The 13,161-nt window shown below is 38.7% G+C and overlaps 1 protein-coding gene across 2 annotated transcripts in view; it reads right to left on the bottom strand.

Annotated features, from left to right (window-relative positions):
* The window catches only part of RXFP1 (relaxin family peptide receptor 1), a 567,744-nt gene that overhangs the window by 97,580 nt on the left and 457,003 nt on the right, over positions 1-13,161 (bottom strand). For both annotated transcript variants that reach the window (XM_082253060.1, XM_082253061.1), the window contains exon 7: positions 10,030-10,101. In XM_082253060.1, coding sequence (XP_082109186.1) covers positions 10,030-10,101 — 72 coding nt within the window. The remainder of the gene's footprint in view (positions 1-10,029; positions 10,102-13,161) is intronic.

The following is a 13,161-nucleotide window of genomic DNA, read 5'->3' as shown; positions in this document are numbered from 1 at the left end:
TCCTTAGTATGTTATATTTACTTGTATATATATTTACTATTTTCCTTTCCTTATTCAATATTTACATTGTGTTTTTTGCTCAACATTCTCCAACCCTTTGTACTCTTTTCTTATCCACAACTCTCACTTTCCAATTTTTATTTTCTTGGGGTATTATGCTTTATTTTCTACCAAATCTTTTGTCGATCATATACACCTTTTTTTTACATTATGTTTTTGCCTAATATTCTCCAACCCTTTATACTCTTTTCTTATCCATAATTCTCATTTTTCTCCTTTTATTTCTTGGGGTATTATGTTTTTTTTTTCTACCAATTCTGTTGTGTATCATTTTACTTTTCTAATGTGGCATCACTACAAGTTAACAAAATCTTAATCTTTATTTTCCTCAATAAAAGGACTTCAAAATTCAGATATTATAGCTTCATGTACAATTTAACGTTTATTACTTCACAATCACATTTCTCCCATATATCTGCATCTTACCTCCACCATAATTATTTTAACTTTTATTTGTCTAACAGCCTCAAGAAAAAGAGAGTCACAATTTGTATGCCTAAAAAACGTCCCTTTTAAGACTCAAAAATATTCTAAAGGATAAGGGAGGATATTTTTAATGGCCATTGGAAATATTCACAATCATACAATTTTCATAATTTCAATTCACTAAACAAATTGACTTTTCCCATTCAATGTTCTCTTTTTTACTTCCTCAAGCAGCAGGTCTAATCATATCAGCCAACTTTAACTTTTATATTTAGATAAATCAGGCCCTCATCAACCTATAATGAAACAGCCTTCCAACAAGGCTATAAATTAGCTCTTTTATTATCCCAATATGACATTATCAATGCATGGATTGATCTTAATCCTTATACAAGAGATTACTCTTCACACCACATGTCCACAAAAGTAATTCACATATAGACCATTTGTTAATTTATTCATCACTTCTTCCCTTTGTCTCCAAGCTAAATTTTTGTCAGTGTCTTGGCTAAGCCACCAACCACTACAACTTCTTAGTTCTAATTTGTTAATAAAACTGCCTAATTTTCACTGCCATTGGAATCCTGGAATCCTTACTTAAATATGATTCTCTTCATATATTGTACTTTAAATGTTTACATTCTTTCAAAGTAATACATCAGAAGACATATCATATGCTACAAATTGGGCAGCTCATAAAGCAACTACTTGTGGCAAAATAATATACAGTAACATATGTACAGTATAGTGGTCTCCAGAATCAAAAAACAAAATCACGCATTCAGCAGAAGGAAATTGAACTAAAATCATTACTTAAAGTGATTGTAAGGTTTATTTTTTATTTCTAAAATAACAAACATTATACTTACCTGCCCTGTGCAATGGTTGTGCACAGGGCAGCCCCAATCCTCTTATTTTGGGGTCACCTGTCTGCACTCTTGGCTCATCCTCTTCTCTTGCTATGGGGGCACCTGTGCTGGCTGGATCCTGAGTCACACTGTGTGGGTTTATTGACACACACAGTGCTGGGTCAGCCCTGCCCCCACTCCCTCCTCACAGGATTTATTGGACAGTAGCAGGAGCCAATGTCTCCTATTGAGTTTCCTGTAAGAGGGGAGATAAGAGCAGCACTGTTGCAGACAGGCACAGTGCTGGATTAGGATTAGGAAAGTATTTCAGAGAGAGCTGGTGGGAGCTGACATGAAAAAGTTTTTTTTTTTTTACCTTAATGCCGAGATTGCATTAGGGTAAAGAACCTTTTACCTTTAATACCTCTTTAACAGTCACAAAAACATGCTAAACACCCTTAGACCTAAAATAGAAGAGATCACAACACCTTTGAACCTTTATTTGACAGCTATTGCAATAAATCTTTGGGATGGAACAGGCCTAAGATGTATGATCAGAGAGATAGACTTGGTAAACTTCTGGCTCAAAAACTCAATCCTAGACCTATTATTACAGAATTTCTGAAATTAAATCTGTATTAAACCCAAAACCAAGAATGTAATATATTGCAGCTTACCAGTCATTAGGTAAAGTGGCTGCATTCGTTTTCTTTTTTTTTTAGAACTTTTCTCTCTTTCTTCCCCTGATTTCACCTGGGGATCTGGCCAGTAACACAGTAACACACCTCCTGTATTAGAGTGCCCCCACTCATCAGCCAAACAAACCTAGACCTATTATTACAGAATGTCCGAAATTAAATCAGTACTAAACCTAAAACCAAAAATGTAATATATTGCAGCTTACCAGTCATTAGATATAGTGGCTGCATTTTTTTTTTTTTTCAGAACCTTTCCCTCTTTCTTAACCTGGTAATCTGGCCAGTAACACAGTAACACACTTCCTGAAATAGAGTGCCCCCACTCTTTGGCCAAACATCAGCTCACACTTTATAATCAGTTACAGAATTTTTTTTCCCTTTTCGGATAAAGGTTAAACAGGAATAAATAAAAGTTGATCATTGTAAGCACCCCTGTGTTAAATGTGTTTTTTAAAAATCTCTGGCACTCATATGGGCTCACTCCTGAGCCTTGCTGTCTGCATCTATAGACATAGCCCGTTCCCTCATTACGACTAAGCGGACGTTTTCCGTGAAACGCGTCAACCGCTGTGCACCTTTCCCGTGTTTCTGGCTATTATGGATATACTTTGAAATGTTTTTTATCACTTTTTTGATACTAATAAACAGATTTTATTCACCTTTCATCTTCAACTTGGAGTGCGGCTTTTTCTCCCTACACATCTCTATTGTCTGGACTGCGGATCCTTGCCTGCACCTGTTTTGGATGTCTTTGGGCTTGTTCTATCACCGGAGCGGTTCTCTCTTCTCCTGATCTGTGATTCCGCTCTCTCATTATTGACTTTGATTGACAGCAGCGTGAGCAAATGGCTCTCACTGCCTCAGCAAAGACAGTGAGACCAGCAGTTGAGGGGAGAGAAGAGCTTCAGATGGGCACAGCACTGGATCAGATGTGGGCTCAGGCAAGTAAAAAGGGGGGGGGCATGGGGGGATACTGGTGCCTTAACATCTTTTTACCTGAATGCAAGAAGGAATGCATTAAGGTAAAAAATGTTTACATTCTACCTGTATAACCATAAGTCTTTCTAATGAAACTTTAACACAAAATCCACCAATCATTACTGGAGAAATTCAGACATTTTACACATCACTTTACTCAAAACTAGAAAATGTTTCCACAAAATTATTAAATTCTTATCTTTCCATGAATATATGGTTGACAGTCTATTTACAACTGAAAAAATCAAATTAGCTGTTAAACAGTTAAAACTTTCCAACTCTCAGTACCCAATGGATTCTCTGGCACATCATAAACATTAGAAGATGTACTAGCTCCATTTGTGATCATTTAAATAACATTAAAAATAGACATCCCAAAGGAACAAACCTCTTAAATTTCCATCCTATTTCTATACTCAACAGCGATATTATATTAGATAGTAGGAATAATACTTTTATAAGACAATATATACATCCAGGTAAGGTTACATTTGTTCCTAGCTGCCAAGGATCCAACCCAACCAGGACTGTACTCAACCTGTTTAATCAAACTAAGATAATGAAACGAATAGATGAGGCATGCTTTTATCCCTTGACCTACAAAAGTATTTTATTCTATATTTTACTTTTTGTTTACTTTAGAATACAATGGCTTTGGACCTACATTTATTACAATTTTAAAATTCCTTTTAAATGATTCTGAAGCCACTGAACCGTTGGCTACAGCAATACTTGAAAATTCGAGCAAAGGTTTTTTCCCCAGGAGGTTAAGAACATTAATATACATTATTTGCAGATCACATTTCAATGCTGCTCCTTTTCCCTTCTGATGTCTATCTCAAATGTATTGAAATGATAACAAAAATATCTACTATTTTAGGATTCAAGTGACATGATTCTAAATCACAAGTCATAAACCTAAACTTGGACGTACAGATTGTGAAAACATTAATATCCTCTTTTCCAATTAAAAAATGGTCATTCTCTTTCCTATTTTGGGTATAGAATTGACACCATCCTTTATTATACTTTATCACCTAAATTACTACCCTCCTTTGTTCAAAATTTTTTTTGGGGAACTAGATAGGTGGTTTTGATGCCTTTATTCTATAGAAACTAATATTCTGCCTACAATGTATTTTATACTCTTCCAGTAAACATAATAAAAAAAAGATCTAGAATCCTTTCAATCCAAACTATTTATAATACTATGGGATAAAATCAAACCCAGAATTAACAGACACACTCTATATACTCTTAAATTTCAGTATTTTTCGCTCAGCTCAACTTAGTCAAATATTGAAATTTTACATGAAAAAGTATGCTGCCTCAATGGTCTCAAATTGAATACCAAACTTGGTCACTGCTCCCAAGATAATTAAAACGAAAGTATGCTCAAAAAAAAAAAAAACTCTGCAAGATAAAGACATAATGAGCTAGTATGCATCGCATACTAGCTCATTATGAAATACTTACCTTAGAACGAAGCCATGACACGGACCCCGGACACCGCTGTGGGAACGGACATGATCCCTCGCCATCTCTTCTGGGTTCGGCGGCTCCGGCGCTGTGAGTGGCCGGAGCCGCGATGACGTCACTCCCGCACATGCGCGCGGGGGTATATTACCGCTTTAAACTCATCAACCCAACTGACCAGAGTATTTGTATTAGGCTGAAGTTGCAACTGTACAGGCGGAAGATGAGAGATTTGTACCAGTTGACCCTAATCCGAGAGAATGTACCAAATTCATCAACATCAGCAGCATCAGCAGGGCTTGCAGGGAGAAGGATGGATTATCAAGGAACAAAAAACTGTTATCTGCATATAGGGCTAATTTGTCCTCAAAAAGATCAACTCTGATACCCCAAACTTCATCCTCAGCTTAAATTCAGGCCACAAGGGGCTCTTAAGCAAGAGCAAATAACCCCAGGGGAGCGGTGACAGCCCTGTCTCGTGCCCTGTTGAAGGGGAAAAGGGGAAGAGATGAATCGGGGACCAAAGCCAAACCTAATGAAGACAGTCCAAAAGTGATTCCACCAAGCACTGGGGACATTGAAGGTTGAGGGGTGTTTGGGGAAAAGGCAGCACTCTGTATTGGGGGGGGGGGGGGGTTAGGCTCAGTACTAGGGGTTCTGGGTGGAAAGTAATTTTTCTTTGTGCACAGGCCTGTGTGTTATTCAGTCCTGAGCCCTGCAATATGCACTCCTGATCCTGTGCCCTGCATGATATGCACTCCAGAGTCTGCTTCCTGTGTGATACCCATTCCTTAGCACTGCACAATATATACTCTTGAACCCTGTGTCTTGTGAGATATGCTTTAATCACTGCAATTTATGCTTTGAACACTGCAAAAAATGCACTCCTGAAACCTGCGCCTTGTGCAATAAACAGTCCTTTAGCTCTGCACCCTGTACAATATGCACTCCTGAGCCTTGTGCCCTATGTCAGGGCTTTCCCAAGAACTCTTGCTGCCTGGGTCCAAGAATGAAATGCTCCCCCCTAAAAAAAAAAAAAAAATCACGCACCACCAAAAGGCCCTCACATCCGTGCGTGGCCCTCACATCTGTGCGTGTGTGTGTGTGTCTGCATGTGGTGTTAAGGGGCTGCTTTGTGGGGTATAGGGACAAAGAACTAACAAATAAAAGAAAAAACAGTAATAACTTTATTAATTATAAAGTTTAGAAAATATTAAATATGCTGTTATCTTCTTCCATACCTCACCATCGGACCGGCCCACCAAACACCCACTGTCTATCCTCCTGTCACTCCCATGTCTGCCATGGCTACCGCCCTAGAAGATCCAGCCTGCCCTGCGTGAGATGGAGTAAGCTGATGTAATTGTGCACACCACAATCACTCGAGGGATGCTCTGCCTCCTCATACTCATCAGTTTGCACTACGGACGGCAGTTTGAGTTAGGGAAATCCTGCCCGTAAGGCACTGCAAACTGATGACACACAAAACTGCTGGAAAAAAAATCTTGTGAGTCAATTTGCTGCCCCTCTCAATGTGTCGCCTGGGTCCAATGGACCCAGCGGGACCCATGGTAGGGCCAGCCATTCCCTGTGTGATATGAATATCTGACCATATGCACTACTGAACCCAATGCTATGTGTGATACGCACTCCTGAGCACTGTGTGATATGTACTCCTGAGCCTACGCCTTGTGCGATACTCACTTCTGAGCCCTGCACCTTGCAGGATATGCGTTCCTGAGCCTCAACACTATGCAGTATGTACTCCTGAGCGCTGTGTCCTGCATGATATGCACTCCTGAGCCCTGCAATCTGTACACTGCATCCTGTACTATAAGCAGGTCTGAGTTCTGACCACCCCACCATTATGCACGGTGCCACGCGGGGAAGGGGGGTAGGACCATTCTCTGAGAAAAACTGCCCTGGATAAGACTATAGGATTTTAAAACATGTAACAACATTTTTTTTTTCCTTTGTATCTTTACTTGAAATGTAATAAATATCATGGACATAGAAAAAAAAGATAAATATGTTTCACATCTTCTTTTTTTAACAACTGATGTGTTCATACAAGAGTAAATTATCTTCTTTTTAGCCCTGTAAATGATTAAGATGCATTGTGTGACATCTGTATAGGTTGTGCTGTTCTTGTTCCACCTATTTATTGGGGATGTGTCCGTATTTACCTCACAGATGACTGTAAGAAAGGATTGCTACAGTATGTTGCTTTCCCTGAATATTGAGTATAAAGTGACCATTACAGACAAGATAAAAGATAACAGATTAGGCCACTGTGAAATGAATTAAAGATAAAACAGATGAACAAAAGCTATTGGATAGAGAATGGACTGGAAAATGTGCATAGAAAAATGTTTTTGTACAATACCTACATAGTGTGTGCATTTGATGCATAAATGTTTTGGCTTCACCTAAGGAATCAAGAAGTGAATCTTGAGCAGTAAATACCAGATTTATTTAAAAAAAATGATTTCTACTCCCACACACACAAAGTTAATGCAGAATATTAGTCCTTAGGTATGGTTCCTGCACTATTTTTTTAGGCTAAAAACATTTTCAGCAAGTAGAGAAAATACCTGTTAATCTTGCCAGAAAGTTTAACCTCCCAATAGAGATAAAGAGGGTTATGTTTAAAGTTTAAACTCCTCCACAGATACAGTGCATTGCAAAAGTATTCGGCCCCCTTGAACTTTTTGACCTTTTGCCACATTTCAGGCTTCAAAAATAAAGATATAAAACTGTAATTCTTTGTGAAGAATCAACAACAAGTGGGACACAATCATGAAGTGGAACGAAATTTATTGGATATTTCAAACTTTGTTAACAAATAAAAAACTGAAAAATTGGGCATGCAAAATTATTCAGCCCCTTTACTTTCAGTGCAGCAAACTCTCTCCAGAAGTTCAGTGAGGATCTCTGAATGATCCAATGTTGACCTAAATGACTAATGATGATAAATAGAATCCACCTGTGTGTAATCAAGTCTCTGTATAAATGCACCTGCACTGTGATAGTCTCAGAGGTCCGTTTAAAGCGCAGAGAACAAGGAACACACCAGGCAGGTCCGAGATACTGTTGTGGAGAAGTTTAAAGCCAGATTTGGATACAAAAAGATTTCCCAAGCTTTAAACATCCCAAGGAGCACTGTGCAATTGATAATATTGAAATGGAAGGAGTATCAGACCACTGCAAATCTACGAAGACCTGGCCGTCCCTCTAAACTTTCAGCTAATACAAGGAGAAGACTGATCAGAGATGTAGCCAAGAGGCCCATGATCACTCTGGATCTACAGCTGAGGTGGGAGACTCTGTCCATAGGACAACAATCAGTCGTATACTGCACAAATCTGGCCTTTATGGAAGAGTGGCAAGAAGAAAGCCATTTCTTAAAGATATCCATAAAAAGTGTAGTTTAAAGTTTGCCACAAGCCACCTGGGAGACACACCAAACATGTGAAAGAAGGTGCTCTGGTCAGATGAAACCAAAATCGAACTTTTTGGCAACAATGCAAAACGTTATGTTTGGCGTAAAAGCAACACAGCTCATCACCCTGAACACACCATCCCCACTGTCAAACATGGTGGTGGCAGCATCATGGTTTGGGCCTGCATTTCTTCAGCAGGGACAGGGAAGATGGTTAAATTTGATGGGAAGATGGATGGAGCCAAATACAGGACCATTCTGGAAGAAAACCTGATGGAGTCTGCAAATACAGGACCATTCTGGAAGAAAACCTGATGGAGTCTGCAAAAGACCTGAGACTGGGACGGAGATTTGTCTTCCAATAAGACAATGATCCAAAACATAAAGCAAAATCTACAATGGAATGGTTCACAAATAAACATATCCAGGTGTTAGAATGGCCAAGTCAAAGTCCAGACCTGAATCCAATCGAGAATCTGTGGAAAGAACTGAAAACTGCTGTTTACAAACGCTCTCCATCCAACCTCACTGAGCTTGAGCTGTTTTGCAAGGAGAAAGGGGCAAACATTTCAGTCTCTCGATGTGTAAGACTGATAGAGACATATCCCAAGCGACTTACAGCTGTAATCGCAGCAAAAGGTGGCGCTACAAAGTATTAACTTAAGGGGGCTGAATAATTTTGCATGCACAATTTTTCAGTTTTTTTTTTGTTAAAAAAGTTTGAAATATCCAATAAATTTAATTCCACATTAACTTGTTGATTCTTCACAAAAAGTTACAGTTTTATATCTTTATGTTTGAAGCCTGAAATGTGGCAAAAGGTCGAAAAGTTCAAGGGGGCCGAATACTTTAGCAATGCACTGTACAGTGGAGTGACGTTTTTGCTGGACCACCAGGTGGAAATAAGGGATAAATAAGATAAATTCAGCCACCACATATAAGGACTGGCAGATTGCAGAATATTGCATTTTTGTTTTATTGGTTTAGATACACCTGATGGTTTCTTATTTACATTTGCAGATAATCTTCCTTTGTACAAACTCCATAACCTGTCAATGGCACATGGAATTATTTATGGAGATACTGAACAAATGGATAGCAAATTTGTTTTTTTGGGTAATTACTGTATATCTGCTAATGCATGCAAAAAGTTTAGGACTTCTTTAACCGATCTGGAAATTCAATGCACTCAGTAAATACTGATAAGTAAGGAATTACCTATAGCTATTATGAGCTGTGTGGTGGTTTAGTCAGTGCTAACAGAAGAATTTAAAAAGTATTTTTGAATCCCGTAAGGGAGCTAATGCATGGAGCACTCAGTCCTTTTCTGCTCCATGGCCTGTTGCTAAACTAGTGTGGTCGACAGCCCCCCATTGCTGTCTGACCATGCCAATAGCAAGGAGATGAATAACTAATTAGTTTCCTCTATCCATCAATTTGTTAATTTCAGCCCTCCATTTGCTGTCACTTTTTTTTCTGGTGGTAACCACAATAGGACAATGAAATCACATTATGCTGCTTGAAAATGTTGTAAAATGATAGTATTGTATAGTTATACAGTTAGGAATTTGATTCCTATTTAAATTACCCAGGTTGCTTTTACAGACTCCAGAGACATTTTTGGTAGGCTTTTTTGGAGGCTGGCACTTTAGCAGGCCAGACATTCGCCACCTTGAGATTAGAGTAAAGGTGGTAAAAGCAGTTAGACTAAAAACATGTGAGGAACCCTGAATGGGGAGAGAGTGGACAATTGTGGACGTTTTTTCATGAGTGGACAGTATGACATAGTAAAGCTAAAATAGAGTAAATGGGATGTGTGAAGTTTGAAGAAAAGAAAAAAAACTATGTGATTGTTGTCTATGTTTCATGTTCCAAAAATATAACAGCTATTTATTGTAGTCTTATATTACTGCTATCAAAGATGTAAGAATAGACCTCTACAGTTAATATAGATTGTACTTTAATATATAGATGTTCAGCTATCTAAAACTGATGTGGGTCAATCTTAAGGGCACACAGCAGGAAAGCATACAAGATACTCATTACAACAATGGAAACAATGGAAACAATGGAACAAACTGCACATTGAATTCAAACTTACAACCATTCCAGCCTGTGAAGATCTCGAAATACTCCAGGTTTAAGGGTGCTTATTGCATTATGGCTCAAATAACTGTAAAGAAGCAAACAACAAAAGTCATATGGGAAATTATTATCCTTATATGATATACTGTATATGCGTAATCTTATCAAACTTATCAAAACTGACGTTAACAAACAAAAAATTGCAAAATTATGTTTGGCGTCATTTAACCACTTAAGGACTGCCCCACGTATATTCACTGTGGGAGGGCGGCCCTTAAGCGCAAAATTAAATACTTGTGGAAAGGCTCTAGGGGGCACGCGTGCACCGCCGGAGCCACGCTCCTGCTGTAATCGGACACAGCAGGAGCCAATCAGCCGGTCCGGTGGCTGCGATGGCCGCCGGCAACTCGCGATCATTCAGAATCAAGGCAGACCGCAATTCTGTCAGACAGGAAGAGAGAGCTCTTGTGTTCCTGCTAATCAGGAACACAGATCTCACTCCCTGAAGTCAGTCCATTCCCCCCCACAGTTAGAAAGCACTCCCTAGGAGCACACTTAACCTTTTGATTACCCCTGATGTTAACCCCTTCCCTACCAGTGTCATTTATACAGTAACAGTGCATATTTCTTAGCACTGATCACTATATTGGTGTCACTGGTCCCCAAAAAGTGTCACTTAGTGTCATATATGTCCGCCGCAATGTCGTAGTCCTGCTAAAAATCGCTGATCGCTGCCATTACTAAAAAAAAAAAAAAAAAACAAAAAAAAAATAAAAAGTCCATAAATCTATACCATAGTTTGTAGACGCTATACCTTTAGCGCAAACCAATGAATATACGCTTTTTGGGATTTTTTTTTACCATAAATATGTAGCAGAATACAAATTGGCCTAAACTGATAAAGAAATTAGATTTTTTTAATTTTTTATTGAATGTGTTTTATAGCAGATAGTAAAAAATATAGTTTTTTTTTCAAAATTGTCGGTCCTTTTTTGTTTATAGCGCAAAAAATAAAAAATGCAGAGGTGATCAAATACCGCCAAAAGAAAGGTCTATTTGTAGGAAAAATTTTTATTTGGGTACAACGTCGCACGATCCTGCAATTGTCCGTTAAAGCAACAGAGTGCCGTATCCCAAAAAATAACCTGGTCATTAAGAGGGTGAAACCTTACGGAACTGAAGTGGTTAATAGAAGAGTATTCACATATAGGGATGATCGAACCATTGGTTCGACCGGAACATTGGGTGTTCGAGGTTCGGCCGAATTTAGAACTTTTTGCCCAAAAAGTTCGGAATTCGGCAACCAGAACCGACCAAAATGCAATGGTACAGGAAATGGGCTTTAAAAGCCAGTGATTGGACCAGAACCATCAGTAAAAGCCAATTGAGGGGGCAGGAGAATGCTAGGAATGTGATTGGAGTGACTAGCGGGTCCATATGCCAATCATTAGTGAATACGCCCCCCAGTATATAAGATAGCCCCCGCCAAATTCCTAGCATTGTAATACAGGGACGTGGAAGAGAGTGGAAGCAGTTCTGTTACTTCTGCTACAAAGTGTCATTTAGCAATTTTTAGTGTGAGGAAAGGGATATCTAGTGTAGTTAGGATGCTATTTTCCACTATAGTTAGTTTTAATAATCTAGTTTCTGCAGGGAAAGTTTTAAGTGTAAGGGGACCGTAGTGTAGTGTAGGGTTAACTGACTCTGACTGCTATGGCAGGGTGACAAAACCCTTCCATATCAGGGTGACCGCTATAGAGAAAAGATTGTTTCTCTTAGGTCACTTTCAGAGCAGGGATATGGCTTCTCGTCGGTCAGCTTGCTTTTTTCTGCAGGCGTTTATAGGGCTTTTTTGAGGAGATGTTTGGAGTCAGGCATGACATCTGAACTTCTGTGCAGGGGTATATATACATACACCCATGTCTGTATATATACACATACACATATACAGGTGTGAAAGGAGCAGAACACTATACTTGCGCTAATGAAATAATGAACACCGATATGTCTCCGCTCCTATCACACCTATATATGTGTATGTGTAAAATACATATAAGTGTGTGTTTATATATACCCCTATACATAAGTTCAGATGTTTTGCCTGCCTCCAAAGACCCACAAAAAATGCCAAAAAAAAAAAAAGCCTGCAACAACACACCTGGGCATTTTTTTTGGCGCAGGCATTTTTTTGGGCATTTTTTGTGGGTCTTTGGAGGCAGGCAAAACATCTGAACTTCTGTATAGGGGTATATATACACACACATGTATGTATATATACACCTACACATACATAGGTGTGAAAGTAGCAGAACACTATGCTTGCGCTAATAAAATAATTAACAGGCATATGTCTCCGCTCCTATCGCTCCTATCACACCTATATATGTGTATGTGTATAAATACATATAAGTGTGTGTGTATATATACCCCTATACAGAAGTTCAGATGTTTTGCCTGCCTCCAAAGACACCATAAAAAAATGCCCAAAAAAATGCCTGCGCCAAAGAAAAACGCCCAGGTGTGTTATTGCAGGGGTTTTTTTGGGCATTTTTTGGGGGTCTTTGGAGGCAGGCAAAACATCTGAACTTCTGTATAGGGGTATATATACACACACACTTATATGTATTTTACACATACACATATATAGGTGTGATAGGAGCGGAGACATATTGGTGTTCATTATTTCATTAGCGCAAGCATAGTGTTCTGCTATTTTCACACCTATATATGTGTATACATACAGACATGGGTGTATGTATATATACCCCTACACAGAAGTTCAGATGTTTTGCCTGCTTTCAAAGTCCCCCAAAAAATGCCCAAAAAAACGCTTGCTACAAAACCGGCAAGGTGTGAAAATAGCGGAGCCATATCCCTGTTCTATAAGTGACCTAATACAAACAATCTTTTTTTTCTGGTTCTGGACATGCTACAGAGCTGAAACTTCACAGGTACACTTTTTAGACCCCCCAGACACTAAATCAAAAGATTTTTTTTTTTTTTTTAATTTTTGCAATAATTGGCTCTCTATCAAAAATGACAATTTTTAAGAACTTTTTTTGTGTGATTAATAGTCCCTGGGGCATGACTCAGAACCCTAGGCACTTTTTAGGGGCATTTATTGGGTTTTAGGGCTTCAAAATTGTGT

The sequence above is a fragment of the Pelophylax lessonae genome (genome assembly GCF_965119305.1).
Source record: "Pelophylax lessonae genome assembly, chromosome: 1".
In the NCBI taxonomy this organism is placed as follows: domain Eukaryota; kingdom Metazoa; phylum Chordata; class Amphibia; order Anura; family Ranidae; genus Pelophylax; species Pelophylax lessonae.
The sequence above is the reverse complement of the archived record's forward strand: the minus strand, read 5'-3'. Positions and strand labels throughout refer to the sequence as shown.